Source organism: Hylobates moloch, unplaced genomic scaffold (assembly GCF_009828535.3).
Source record: "Hylobates moloch isolate HMO894 unplaced genomic scaffold, HMol_V3 SCAFFOLD_3, whole genome shotgun sequence".
Taxonomy (NCBI): Eukaryota; Metazoa; Chordata; class Mammalia; order Primates; family Hylobatidae; genus Hylobates; species Hylobates moloch.
Genome location: NW_026652278.1, coordinates 71671199 through 71686275, shown reverse-complemented (window position 1 = coordinate 71686275; position 15077 = coordinate 71671199). Strand labels below are relative to the sequence as shown.

At 40.8% G+C, this 15077-nt stretch overlaps 1 protein-coding gene across 30 annotated transcripts in view; it reads left to right on the top strand.

The window, feature by feature from the left end:
• KCNMA1 (potassium calcium-activated channel subfamily M alpha 1) overlaps positions 1–15077 on the top strand; it is a 775685-nt gene that overhangs the window by 508467 nt on the left and 252141 nt on the right. For all 30 annotated transcript variants that reach the window (XM_032140900.2, XM_058436411.1, XM_032140879.2 and 27 more), the window contains exon 6: positions 10900–10975. In XM_032140900.2, coding sequence (XP_031996791.1) covers positions 10900–10975 — 76 coding nt within the window. The remainder of the gene's footprint in view (positions 1–10899; positions 10976–15077) is intronic.

Genomic DNA, 15077 nt, shown 5'->3' with positions numbered 1-15077 from the left:
GGCCTTTTAAGATTTTGATGTTCAAAATTTTAATTGGTAATATATTTAGTTGATTTTTTGAGTTGAGATAGTTTTTCACAACTCTTTATATTTTTCAAATGTTTTTCTAAAGCAGTTTTTGTTTAATGCTTTGTTAATATTGTATCCTTAAGGGTCAGTTGGCCTGAAGGGTAATACGTGCATTTCTTGAAGGAAAGTTGCCTTTCCTCAAATGTTTGGCAATTCTTTAGTTTTTTTCTTTTCTTTTCTTTTTCTTTTTTTTTTGAGACCGAGTCTTGCTCTGTTGCCCAGGTTGGAGTGCAGTGGCACGATCTCAGCTCACTGCAACCCCTGCCTCCCGGGTTCAAGCGATTCTCTTGCCTCAGCCTCCCGAGTAGCTGGGATTACAAGCACCTGCCACCACGCCCAACTAATTTTTGAATTTTTAGTAGAGATGGGGTTTCATCATATTGGCCAGGCTGGTCTTGAACTCCTGACCTCAAGTGATCCGCCTGCCTCAGCCTCCTAAAGTGCGAGTATTACAGGTATGAGCCACTATGCCTGGCAACAGCTGGATAAATTTTCAGGAAGAGAATGCATTTGAGAAGCCAATGCTCAGCTCAAGAAACAGACATTATTTCCTGTCCCCCCGCCCAAGTCCCTTCTCCCGCAACCTTCCAGTCACTACACCCCACAAAGGTAACCACTCTCCTGAACATATATCAGTTTTGCCCAGTTTTGAACTTCATAAAACTGGGTCATATAGAATGACTCTGTGTCAGGCCTCGTTCTCTCAGTGTTATGTCTGTGTGATTCATCCATGTGGTTATATGTAGGTGTACTTAACAGTGTTTGTTTGTTTGTTTGGAGATGGAGTCTTGCTCAGCCTCCCAAAGTTCTGAGATGACGGGTGTGAGCCACAGCGCCTGGCCTATTTTGTGCTTATCTTTGCATTTGAGATTTTCTGTTAGCCTATATGTGAATGCTGTCTTCGTGTGTTGCAGTTGGTCTGGGGGTTACTGAGATATGCTACTGTGTATTTCTATTTGGTAACTGGTCTTACAGCTGTGGAGACAGTGTGTTTCTTCCAAGAGTTACAGTTTACTCAGGATATTGCTCTATTTTAACACCTCAAGTGTAGGCACTTGCTGCCATGTACTGGCTACTCCTGTTTGGCACCCCAGTCAATCAGTGTTATTGTCACAGCCTCCCTCTTCCCAGGGTCAGCCACTTCATTTCACCTTTTGGATGGTTGTTTTCTTCTTCACTGTGATCTCTGCATCCCACCCACCCCCTCATCAACCTCAGTCTTTATGTATTGACCAAAGACATTTTTAATATTCTGTTTATGATTGCGGAGATACACATATGTGTGTGTATATGTCTTTCTTTCTTATTATGGAAATATATACATGGAAAATATATGTATATGTTTATATAAATATAAATAAATACATATATATGTATACCAAGGAGGTTTCTAACAGAATATCTACCCACATTTTGTGTTTGTCTCTTCTGTGTTGTAATCTCCTCTTCCATTCTTTTTGTTCTTGTGGGATTCTGCTGTTTCCTACCCCTTCAACATTTGTATTACTTTAGTGAAGTTTTGAGAGGGGGAAGATATAAACCATTGTGATCCATCTGCTATGTTTAACTAGAATGCTCTGGATTATCATTTTAGTTCACTGATGAATAATTTATATTGGTGTTATATAGAGAATTTTGGCATCTATGATCTTAGTGATATTAGAATACAGATGCTTCTCAACTTAACCATGGAGTTATGTCCTCACAAACCCATCATAAACTGAAAATATTTTAAGTTTGTGAATGCATTTAATACCCCTCACCTACCAAACATCATAGCTGAGCCTACCCTATCTTAAACATGCTCAGAACACTTACATTACCTACAGTTGGGCAAAATCATCTAACACAAAGCATATTTTATAATGAAGTGCTGAAAATTTAGTGTAATTTATTGAATACTGTACTGAAAGTGAAAAACAGAATGGTTGTGTGAATACTTAAAGTATGGTTTCTGGTGAATAGGTATCACTTTTGCACCACTGAAAAGTCAGAAAATCATAAGTGGAACCATTGTAAGTTGAGGGCCATTTCTACTTTATTTTTGTGCTTTGAGAGTCAGTTTTTGGTCCTCAGTTTATGTTTATTTTATAATATAAGTTAGTAGCTTTAGATCTCGTTTTGTATTATGGAACAGTTTAGAATTTTAATAAAATGTATGTACAATAATTTAATCATAAATTATATATGGGTGCAGAGTCTTTAAGGGAAGCTGTTAATATATATTTCAGTTTATATCTCAATTGTTATCCTATAATGGATTTCTTTTTTGTGTGTATCAAGTTTCAAAGTTTATATTTTTCAGAAAGTCATCCCTCTCACTGAGGTTTTTCACAGATTTGTTAGAATATCATTGTGGATAATTTTTTTCTTTTTTTATTGGATCAGCCAGAATTTTGTTTTATGTTGTTTGTTTTCTTGTTGCTATTGTTTGCTCCCATAAAATTCTACAGATTTTTAAAATTTTTTTCATATTTATTTGTTTTCTGGTTAGTCATAAACACTAAACTAAAAAATCAGCTTTCTCCTACTGTCAAGACTACTTTTCCCCCAAAATCTTAAGCTGAATGCTTTGTTTTATAAATAATCTCTTATTGTATTATTGATTTAACTTCTAGTTAGCCAGTATGTTCTTTAAAATTGATTTAAATAGACTGATAGTGTGCTTAGACGGTAGATTACTGGTTTTAAATTACTCAAGTGATTATTCGGTTTAAGGGAAATTTGCTATTTGGAGAAAAAATAAAGGGTTCCCCTTTTGGCATACTACTAGCCAAACTAAATAAATACATCAAGATGGATTAACAAGTTAGAGGTTAAAAAAAGAAAATAAAAGATACTCTAAAGTAGTGATTCCCAAACTTGGCTGTACACTGGACCCATCATCATCCATCATCTGGCTGTACATTAGAATCTTCTTGATTAGAAAAATAAAGCTTGGTCCTTTTGGCGCACTATTAACCAAAATAAATAAATACATCAAAACGGATTAACAAATTAAAGGTTAGAGAAAAGAAAATATATTCTGAACCACTGGTTCCCAAACTTGGCTGCACACTCGAATCAGAATTTATACAAATTCTCATGCCCAGCTTGTATCCCAGACCTGGTGAATCTGGTGAAAGCAGGCCTCAGTATTGCTTTAAAATCCTCAGGTGATTGCAATGGCAGAGAACTCTGGGGACCACAGCCTTGCAGCCTTGTTTTCCCAAAGCGTGGTCTTCTGACCAACAGCACTGACAACAGCTTAGAGCTTGTTAGAAATGCAGAGTATCAGGCCCCATCTGAGACCCACTGAGTCAGAATCTGGATGTTTACAAATGCCAGGTGATTCATATGCACAACGGATTTGAATCCCATGCCTCCAAAGCAAGTGTAGCAAATTAGTGTCCATGGCCTATTTATATGAGTAACATTTTACTGGAATATGGTCACACCTATTTGTTTTCCTATTATTTACAGCAAAGTTGAGTCGTTGTGACAGCCCAAAATATTAATATTTACTATATGTTCATTTATAGAAAAAGTTTGCAATGCTTCTCAGCCTGGATGGCTCATTACAATCACTCTGGAACCTTAAAACTCCCTCTGCCTGAATGTACCCCATGCCCATTAAATCAGAATGCAGGTAGGGGGTGCTGAGACCCAGGTGTCAACAATTCTGAAAGTTTCCCAGGTGATTTAAATGTACAGTCAAAGTCCAGAACTAGTGCCCTAAAAGTACAAAGAAAAAAAAATAGATGCAGTAGAAAAAAAAAAAAAATTATCTATATGATGGGGATGGCCAAAAAAATGTTAAAAAAAGGGAACATGGTAGAAAGATTGATATATTTTAGAATTCATAGGGAAAGAAACCCACCTTAAGTAAAATTTGACAGTAGGAAAAATACTTTAAGCCAAATTGAGAAGAATGACGAACTGTGGGAGATAATATATGGTATACAAAATCTTCTTTATATGAGAACACAATTGTATTACTACAATTAAGAAAAATACACAGGCAGACTGGCAAAGGCCACTCTAAAGCACTTTAGAGAAGAAAATAAAATGACTAATAATTATATGAAAAAAATTAGCTTCATTTGTTAAGATAGAAAAGCAGAATAAAACAGCCATGAGCTCTTATTTGGGGTCTATCAAATTAGGATTTTATTTTTTAATTTTTAAATTTTTAATTTTTTTGAGATGGACTCCCACTCCGTAGCCCAGGCTGGAGTGCAGTGGCAAGATCTCTGGCTCACTGCAACTTCCACCTCCCAGGTTCAAGTGATTCTCCTGCCTCAGCCTCCTAAGTAGCTGGGATTACAGGCACATACCACTACACTTGGTTAATTTTTTTGTATTTTTGGTAGAGACAGGGTTTTACCATGTTGGTCAGGCTGGTCTTGAACTCCTGACCTCAAGTGATCAGTCCACCTCAGCCTCCCAAAGTGCCGGGATTACAGGCATGAGCCACCATGCCCGACCTTGAATTGGGATTCTTACCCTCCTTCCCTCCCTCCTTCCCCTCCTGCCTTCCTGCCTTCCTGCCTTCCTGACTTCTCTCCTTCTCTCTCTTCTTGCCTGCCTGCCTGCCTGCCTGCCTGCCTTCCTTCCTTCCTTCCTTCCTTCCTTCCTTCCTTCCTTCCTTCCTTCCTTCCTTCCTTCTTATTTTCTCTATCACAGTACTCAATCCAGTGGGAATACAGGCAAAAGAACATTTGCATACTGAAGGGAATGCAAATTGTGAGGACAAGTTGGTATGTATCACAAGTCTTGAAAATGTGTGCTTGGGTCTTAATGTCTGAATTGGAAATGACTGGCTCAAGTCTGTACAGGACAGTGGCTAGAAGCTTGGGCTTTGTGGAGTTTGTCACATTTGGGGTGAAACCTGGCTCTGTTGCTTTCAAACTGTGCTGGATACACTGTCTCGTTTGTTTCTCCTTAGCTATTTTCTTCTGTGGTACGTATTTTTTAAAAAAGATATAGTTAGAAGTTTTAGTGTGTGTAAGTAATTAAATATACTAGATATCATCAATAATAATAGATTGATGTCATTGTCAACATCATCATTTCACCAGTAATTTAAAATGACAGTAACACTATATGTACTGTGTGTGTGTGTGTGTGTGTGTGTGTCTTTCTGGGCTTTCTGGTCCATCTTGATGACTTTTCTGTGGCGTGTGTACACTCCTATGCTATTGTAATTCTCCACCTTCATATGATGAAATTACCATTTACTGAGTGCCTCCAATATACCCACATGGACTCTTAGAATGTTCGGTCTTCTGGTCTGCAGATCACCAGGGTAGGATTTAATGCCCATGCCTGTGAGGGAATAAGGGTGGAGAACTCAGGCTGGGTGCAGCTGCCTGGGAAGCCTCAGCCCATCCCACAGGAAACAGTGCCACTAGATGGCCCTTCAGAGTTATCCCAAATTGAGGCAAGGCAGCTGACCTTTGTCCCTATATCAGCCAGCCTTTGTGTGTGTGGGTGGGGGGGGTAGGGGGGCACCACCACTGACAGTGGATGTAGCCCCAGGTGAGGCAGCTCCTTGTAGCAGAGGGCAGTTCTCATGAAGGGACTAGCTCTGAGCCTTTAGCAGGTCACTCTTCAAGAGCCCGGGACAAATAAGGTCCCTGAAGAGGGGATCTGGGCTGTACCCTACAGCATCTGCTATAGCTCATGTCTTTTATTCATTTAATGCAGTCCTAGATATGATACCCTGGAATTTTATTTAGGATTATTGTTGTTAGTCATTAGTGTGATAACCTTGCCATTTAAAAAAGAAAATGCATGGGGAACTTGCTTCCAGGTAATGCCAACTTTCTAAACCAATACAGAACATGGAAAAACACAGATAAGTCCATTTTTAAGGCTTGATCATATAATGGAGAATAGATGGAGAAGTTTACTATTTTTTGAAACTAAAAAATTCACTTGTAAAACTCTGTGAACATGCAAACTTTTGGAGAGGGCATGTAATTCCTGGCTTTTGGTACATACACATTTTCTTCTCCACAATTCTATTATAGCTATTTTGTGTTGCCTTAGAAAATCATTTATTTCAGAGATTTTATAGAATAAAAATAATAAAAGATGTTATAAAATAGAGAAGATGAATGATTGTTACCATAGAGTTCCCCGTCTCACCTCTTATCTTGGTCTCCTCTCTTAGCCTGAAGTCGCTGTCTGTAGTCTTCTGGGCTCTTTCTGGGTATAGCCAGAGTGGTCATTGGTTAAGGCTTTTCCCTATTGAGGCTACTTTCTACTCCTCAAGAGTGCAGCCCTGACCTCTCTCAGGGGACCCTGCAGGGCTTCTGGCTTTTCCCTTTAGTAGGCAACGTATAGTCTCAGAATTCTGAGTGTGGATTATCTAACCTTTAACTCCGCCATCTAATTATTTCTTAAAACTTTGATTCGCTCATTCAGTTCAAACAAGGATTTATTGAGCCTTCACCTTATACCAGACACTATGTTTAATGTTGGAAATATAGCCCTGAACAAAACAGACATCAGCCCCTCCCCTCATAGAGCTGATGCTACAGAGAGGGAGACAGAAAGCAACCACATAATCGAGTGCTAGTGCTTCATGCTGAGGAGAAAAATGAAGCAGGAAACAGGATAGGGAGTTGCACGGGTGGTGTGGGAGGAGTTGCATGTTTAGGTCGGGTAGCCAGGGAAAGTCACGCTGATCAAGGGACATTGAGTAAGAACCCAAAGGAGGTAAGGGAGTATGCCATGTGGGCATCTGGCAAACAGCATTCCAGGCAGAGAGGCTGCATGCGCAGACGCCCTGGGGCAGTAGCATACCTGTGTGTTCAAGGGTCACTGAAGACATCTGCCAGATCAGCGGACAGTAGTAGGAGTGGCAGTAGGAAGCCATCATATCCAAAAAGAGATAGTGCTGGTGGTGGGATGGTGTTGCTTTAGGCCTTTGAAAGACTTTGACTTTTACTCTGTGTGAAATGGGCGGCATTGGAGGCTTCTGAGCAGAGACCACAAGGGGTCCAGGGCAGAAAGCGATTAGGAAGCTGATACGGTTTGGCTGTGTCCCTACCCAAATCTCATCTTGAATTGTAGTTCCCATAATACCCACATGTTGTAGGAAGGACCCTGTGGAAGGTAATTGAATCATGGGGGCAGTTACCTCCATGCTGCTGTTCTCGTGATAGTGAGTGAGTTCTCACAAGATCTGATGGTTTTACAAGGGGCTTTTCCCTCTTACGCTCAACACTTCTCCTTCCTGCCACCATGTGAAGTAGGATGTGTTTGCTTCCCCTTCTGCCATGACTGTAAGTTTCCTGAGGCTTCTCTAGCCCTGTGGAACTGAGTCAATTAAACCTGTTTCCTTTATAAATTACCCGGTCTCGGGTATGTCTTTATTAGCAGAGTGAGAACGGACTAATACAGAAGCTATTGTAATGATTCCTGAAAGACCAACCATTTCTCCAGATAGTCTGGCTTGATCTGAGGATAAAATGTAGACTGACTTTTTTAACCTATGGAGAACTTCATTGACTCATTTGCAGGAATGAAACTCAGTGCCATAAAAATGCCCAGTATGAGGCAGTCAAATAAGCAAAGGCCACCCTTGTTCAGCCCACAGGGGTCTTGCTCCTACATCACCCTGGGTCCCTTTTGCAAGGAGACATTTCCCTCTGGTCTCCATGTTGGGAAAAATAAATGATTCTCTTGCAAGCCAGTTTGTTTTTCTCTCATATGTATACACTATTAATCTTATCCTGTCTCCCTGCTTGCTTTTGTTAAGAAGGTGCTCAGAGCTAGATCTGCAGTTTGTGTCTAGCAAGAGTATAGGACCCTGTGGCCTCTGCATTCATTTCTTTCCTGCCCTCACTTTCATGCACCTTAATTAAAAGAAAAGCTTTCATTCTACTATATTTGTGTAACTCACTCAAATGTGGCAAGCTGCCAATCAGCAATGGATATACGATACAAACACCATCGTTTAAAGATAAAAAGAAGAAATCCAGTTTGAAGTTCAGGTTGTTTGTATTCTATTTTTAGTTCCATAAATAAAAGCATATCTATGCACACACAGAATATTCAGGATTAAACCCTAAGCGGCTAATACATTGCTAGCGTGTATTTCTACAGGAGTGCCTCTTATCTATGGTTTTGCTTCCTGAGGTTTCAGTTACCCCCAGGCAACTGTAGTCTGAAAATACTAAATAGAAAATTCTAGAAATAAAAAATTCATAAGTTTTAAGTTGCATGCTGTCCTGCTTGGTCCCTTCTGGGACAAGAATCCTCCCTTTGTCCGGCACATCCATACCATCTGCACTCCCTGGCCATTAGTCTCTCAGTGCCCTTCAGTGAGTAGACCCATGTCTTGCTGTAACTCATGTTACCTGTGTTCAACTAACCCTTATTTTACTTAATAATGGCCCCAAAGCACAAGTATAGTGATGCTGGTACATATTGTCATAATTGTTCTATTTTATTATTGCCATTGTTAATCCCTTCCTGTGCTAATTTATAAGTTACATTTTACCATAGGTGTGTGTATATAATACATATAGGATTTGGCACTATCTGAGGTTTCAGGCATCCACTGGGAGGTCTTGGAATGTATCCCTCGAGGAACATGGAAGAGTGTTGTTATCTTTCATAGTTTCAGTGCTAACTGCCAGTCACCTTCTACTCCACGTTTCTACATTTGTCGTTTTAGCTCAGCAATATGCAACAGTGATACTGGTATGAGATAACAGTCTAGGTTGGGCTGGAATGTTAGGACCAGCAGTAGAGTCTGTTATAAATTTAATTTCCAGCCCTTGCCCCCTCCCATTCTGATTTAGCAAGTCTTGTGAACCTCTTTGGAAACTTTATGTGCACACTGAGCAAACAATGTATTTTTTGAGACCTTAGAATTTGAAAATTTTTTGTTACTTTTATTCTTGAACAACCACTTGACTGGGTATAAAAATCTTGGGTCAGATTCTGTTTGTCTAAAAATTCTGAAAATTGCCCAATTGCCATTTAACACATTGTTAAATATAATGATCTTAGTTACATTAATAGTAAATAACTCCATCAACACTGGTGGTTTATTTTTATTGCTTGATTTTAATACTTGAAATGTGAAAATGAAAAGCCAGATGCTTCTTGGCATTGGTCTCTAAGAACTGATCCTTCATTTTACCTTTTAGTCTCCAGTCATTTTTTCATATCTCAAAAGTTCTTTTCTGTTATGTCCTGGCCTTTGCTTATGATTAATGTGATGTTTTGACTTCCCTTTGGAACACATTTTATTCATGGGTTGGATCTCTGTGATCTCCACTGTGTTTCTATTTTCTGAAGTTTCATCTTTTTTTTTTCTCCCTTTCTCTTATTTTCTCTGCTTTCTGAGATGACTTCTTAGTTTTGTACTCTGCGCCGTGGTCGGTTTTCAGCAGTGCTAAGTCAGCCTTTCATCAGCTCAGTTACGACTGTGCTTTTGGCCGTGAGCCTTTTTATTTCATCAACATCCCGACTCATCTCTGCAATTATTTAATAAAAGTTATATAAGTATTATTTAGCATAGAAGGAGAATGTTTTCAAAAAAAGTCTTCTGTTCATGATGGTTAATCCTTTTCAGATGAGAAATTATTTTTTTGAGCCAATCCTTTTCTCCCTCTTTCCTTGTACTGTCAGATTTTCCCCCACCCCATGAACTTTAAGTTAATTTTCCCTTATTACCTAAACAGCTCCACATTGGGCACAGTTAGTGTACTCCTTGTTCAAGTAGAAGATAGTAAGGATTCCTTCCCACCACTCTTCCCTACGCTGCCCTTTACTGGCTCACAGGTGTGGGAGAACAAAGCCCCACTCACGGGCGTGGAGTTGTCTGTCAACTCAGTGCACTGGAGGGCTTCGCACTGCCTTTGGCACGTGGTGGTGCTTAATAAAATGCTTCTAGAAAGTCTGCAAAAGAAAATCCCCTTGGGAGTGGGTGTGACATTCAATGTGTCTCAAAGCAGTGACAAACCAGCATTTTGTAAGTAATTCCCTTGCATGATAGCCAAATTGTTATAGCCCAGGACTGACTCTGAATGTTTTGACTCATAAATTTCACCTGAACAGAAATATGATTCACTCTTAGCTGTTAAAACATAATAATTTGCATTTTAAAATGTCCTTGATGTGTTTTTCCTTGTCCATCTCTCTTCTGCCACCTAAACACTGATGCTTCTTTTCCATTCAAGAGAGGTTGTTGATTTAGAAAGGACAAACCATTTATCTTAACACTTAATAGAAGGGGAACTATATAAATTTTGAATCCTGAAGTTGTGGGGTGCGATATCTCACTGATCTTTTTTTATTTTATTGGGAGGAAAATATAGAAGTTTGTAGAAAACAGATAACACTGTGGGCTGTACTCTTCATTTTATCAGGGCTGAAGATAAAGGTAAAAAATAAAATCCATCAAAGACATAAGGTTATCCGATTTATTCTCAATCTGCTCTTAGCGCAAGGGTTACCCTGAGCTATCACAATTTCTAGGATTTTTCAGAGACAAAATCCTACCAGACAACTAGATAACTTAGAAACAGTGCTTTCAATCAGAGATCACCAAATGAAAAGTCTCATTAACCTGGCTTCTCCCCATGAGCCCTTCCTCTAAAGAGGTTCTGAACAGGCCACCTTTACAAAGAGAAAGTCCATTTCCCAGTCGAGATTAAACCAGTCAAGAATCAGAATGAAGGAATATGTCCGAAGTACCAGCTGGTTTATCTTCTGCAAGAACTTCCCATCCCTTCGACCCTTGGGAACTGTAAATCAAACGGCAGACTGTGAACATTAAAATCACGCATTGAAAATAATGCATCTCTATTTCATTCTTTTTTCCAGGTTTGAGATTTTTAAGAGCTCTGAGACTGATACAGTTTTCAGAAATTTTGCAGTTTCTGAATATTCTTAAAACAAGGTAAGATGTTCTTCGTCATATTTTTTTCATTCCAGTCCCCTATGCCAAGTTGCAAATATCAGGTGTGCTTGCTTTCATCACAATGACATTATTAATAGTTATATTATTCACAGAAAGAGTGATCTAACACAGAGAGGGAGAGAAAACCCAGAGTAGGGTTTGAGTTGCTCTCTTCTGCAGGGCCAGGGAACTATGTGGTGAAAAGAGAGAAACAGCTGTGCATGCAGGGAAGTAGGGACAATTTTAGGGACACATAGCTGATATCTGGGTGCCCAGTGGGGTTGCCCAGATAAGAGCCATGGTGTCAAGGGGAGAGGTGCACAGTGAATGAGGGATAGCTTTGCTCATTGATTGGGAAGTCCTTGCTGCTAGATTCTAAATTGCCCCTTTATTACATCACTAAATAAGAAATTGAACCCAGTCGTAAAGGCAATAGAAGCAATGCTGTGAGAGGCAATCACAAACCTCATACGGCAAACAGAAAATCATTTCATTTCAAAGCACATTTTAGATGTTCACTTTATATCCATATAGCCCTTGGGGCTTGCTCTGTCAATTGCCTTTTGGGGGAAAACCTACAAACCTCCTGCCGAATGCACCATGAATACTTCTGTTAACTGCGTTATGATCTGGAAAACACAACTGGACCAGGAGGAAAAGCCCCCAGAGGATCCCTTTCCTGATGACCTGCTGCCTTGCAGAGCTGGCCTGAAACCAGGGCTGTCTTGATGAATAAACTAATAAAAGAGGTTAGACATGCTCTAATGGAGAATAAGTACAGGCCATAAATTTCTCTTCTAGGAAATTACACTCTAAGAAGCTCACTTCTAATGTTCCATTTCCTCTTTGGTTGCCCTTTATGCATTTGATAAATGATTAAAAACAGGACACCTCCATATTTTGTGATTTGTAATTAATATATCTGTAGTTTTGAGGATTAGATTCAGCATCATTTTCCTGGTAACACAGGCTGGGACCCAGCTTCCTGAATGAACCTGACACAGCCAACAAATTCAACCTATGATTGGCTTTACTCCTTGGGTGTTAGTGTTTTTCTTGCTTGTTTATTGTATTTTGCTTTAATTCCAAATTGGTTTCCTCTCTCTGACTGCTCATCTATGTGACTGTGAGGTCAAATTCACTTTCTATTAGCCAAGTTGAAAAGAAAAAGAGAATCCAATGGCACCGAAGTCTTTAAAAGTATGTCCTCCTGCCTTTTACTGTTCGTTATCCTGAGATAAGAATTTATCAGTCCTCTATTTATTAGCAATAATGTAATATTATTCATATACAGTGAATATTGTATTTCTTCATATTTTTCTGAGTGCCAATAACCCTGATTTCTGCCTTTTAATTATTCTTCTATGTGCTAGAATCATATTACTTTTGAAATGTAAATGATCAATGAAGCTAGCATCTCTCCAATATTTACCTATGTCAGATTCACTCCACTAGACTGTGTTTTTTTTTTTTTTTTTGAGACGGAGTCTCGCTCTGTTGCCCAGGCTGGAGTGCAGTGGCGCAATCTCGGCTCACTGCAAGCTCCGCCTCCTGGGTTCACGCCATTCTCCTGCCTCAGCCTCTCCAAGTAGCTGGGACTACAGGTGCCCGCCACCACGCCCAGCTAATTTTTTGTATTTTTAGTAGAGACGGGGTTTCACTGTGGTCTCGATCTTCTGACCTCGTGATCTGCCCGCCTTGGCCTCCCAAAGTGCTGGGATTACAAGCGTGAGCCACCGCGCCTGGCCTAGACTGTGTTTTAAAGGTGGAATGCATGAGTACCCAGCAACAAGCATAGAGGCTTGTTCTTAAGAGACACTTATTTTTTTGGTAGGGATGGTGTTTTGTGACACTCTCTAACATCGGGTAGTGTCTGTCTCTCCCTATTTCACAATTACATCATAAGTCAGGGGGATTTTTCTTCTCTGATGCCAGCATTTTGAGAAGGTTCCATTGCTCTGAGGAATACTGTCTACTCCCTGGACCGTTTTAGAACTTGAGAAAATGATGGACCATCTGAATATCTTTTTCTGACCTTCGCTAGGACACTCACCTCTCTTTCCTTTGGATGCGGGAAGTGGCTGTGGCATCCCTGGTGGTCAGCTCACCTGCCAACTGCACTCAGTGCCCCCTCTCTCAGTGCAGAGGGGGGAAGCTGAAGCAGCCAGCCAGGGGATGAGGGAGAGAACGGCCCTAGGGAAGAGTCACGGGGTGGAAGGCTGGCTGGGCATCTGCCATCCGGGCCCCAAAACAGCCTTTTTCCAGCACCCGACTTCCCACTGTATGAAACTCTTGTTGTTAGAGGGTGCTTTTCGCCACAAACCCACAACCTGGGTTTTCAGAGTTCCCTTCACTTATGGTCATAACCAGATGGTTGAGATAATTCAGCAAGCCTGGAGTGAGCACCCATTGGTATCAGCAGCAAGGTGGGTGCTAGGAGTCCTTCTGTCAGAGAACTTGCTGGGTAGGGAGCCAGGCCGCCTGATGGTGTGGTTAATGCTGATGTCAGTATGCCCAGGGGTTGAGAGGGGAGTAACTAAGCTGGGCTTAGCCTGAGTTGTGGGGCAGTCAAGGATCTTTTCAAGGAGAAGGTTACTTTTAGGTAAGCCTTGTAGAAAACTTAAGTGTCATCCTTGTGGGGCTGGGCATGTGAGGGGTAGGGTGGGGGTTGACTTCTAATTAAGGAAGCTGCTAACAGCACACTGGTGTGACAGCATAACACTTGGGGAAACTTTGGGTAATTCTGCACTCCTGGACATTAAGTGTTCTGTGATGGAAAGAGGAGGATGAAGTTAAGAGGGTAGGAAAGGCCAGGTCACTAGGCACAGAAGCAAACGTCATGTAATTGTAAGAAATCTAGAAGCTTTAGGACAACTCTCTGAGGCCATTCTCTCTCCAGGTGCTGGCCTGGCTAATCTTGGCTCCTTCCTTTTGGGCATCCCCAAGTGTGGATCCCAAAGTTCTGTCCCAGAGAAAGTGCAGCCTTGGCTTTTGTAGGGTTTTGCACTTTTGAGCGATTCTCCTGTGACTCTTCCATACTCTGCTGCTTCCATAGCGGTCCTTCCAGGAGGGTGGGTTGGGGGACCCATGTAATCGTCTTTAGGGAGATTTTGTCTGGCTCTCTTTGGCGGTGAATTCCTGCCAATCTGTGGCATTAGGCAGGGATGGAGGCTTTGCAATGTGATTTGAAATAATGATTTGGAGTTGCTGTTTCATTTCCAGTACTTTGGCTGCCTCACTGGGCCAAGAGCTGAAAGAAATAAGGCAGAGAAGCATCAGGTGGGCAGAAAGGTTGATAAAGAATTAAGAAGGCAGCAGAAGGAAAATTAAAGTGCACGGGATGAAATGGGCGAATCATAGCTATGTGACCAGCATCAGGCCCTTTCCCAAACTGCAAGCCCACAGGGGGCCTAGAATACTCCATAGCCTGAAACGGGCCAATTAAAGGGGAGACAAGGAGACTCCCTCTCACTATTGAGGTTTTGGCAGTTTCTCAGTTGCCCTGCAAACTGGAGATCTAACACACAGGTGCTAGAACACTTATTCTACTGTCAGAGGAAAGTCAGCAGCTGTGTTTAAAGGCTGTAATTCCACATCTCATTGACTGTGGTAAATATTGATGACTAAAACATGGATCACTCAGCAATTTTTTCTAAAATGGGAATTTCCTTATTGTTTCCTCTAATTTTTATTTTATTTTATTTTATTTTATTTTTTTTTGAGATAGACTCTCGCTCTGTTGTCCAGGCTGGGCATGATCTCAGCTCACTGCAACCTCTGTCACAAGCCATTCTCCTGCCTCAGCCTCCCGAGGAGCAGGGATTAGAGGTGCCTGCCACCACACCTGGTTACTTTTTGTATTTTTAGTAGAGACAGGGTTTCACCATGTTGGCCACACTGGTCTCGAACTTTTGACCTCAGGTGATCTGCACACTTTGGCCTCCCAAAGTGCTGGGATTACAGGTGTGAGCCACTGTGCCCAGCCTGTTTCCTCTAATTTTTAAAATATGTTCATGGTAAACATTGCAACAACACACAAAATCATAAAAGGATAAAGTAAAATTGCCTCCACATCACACCTACTTTGAGATAACTATTACAT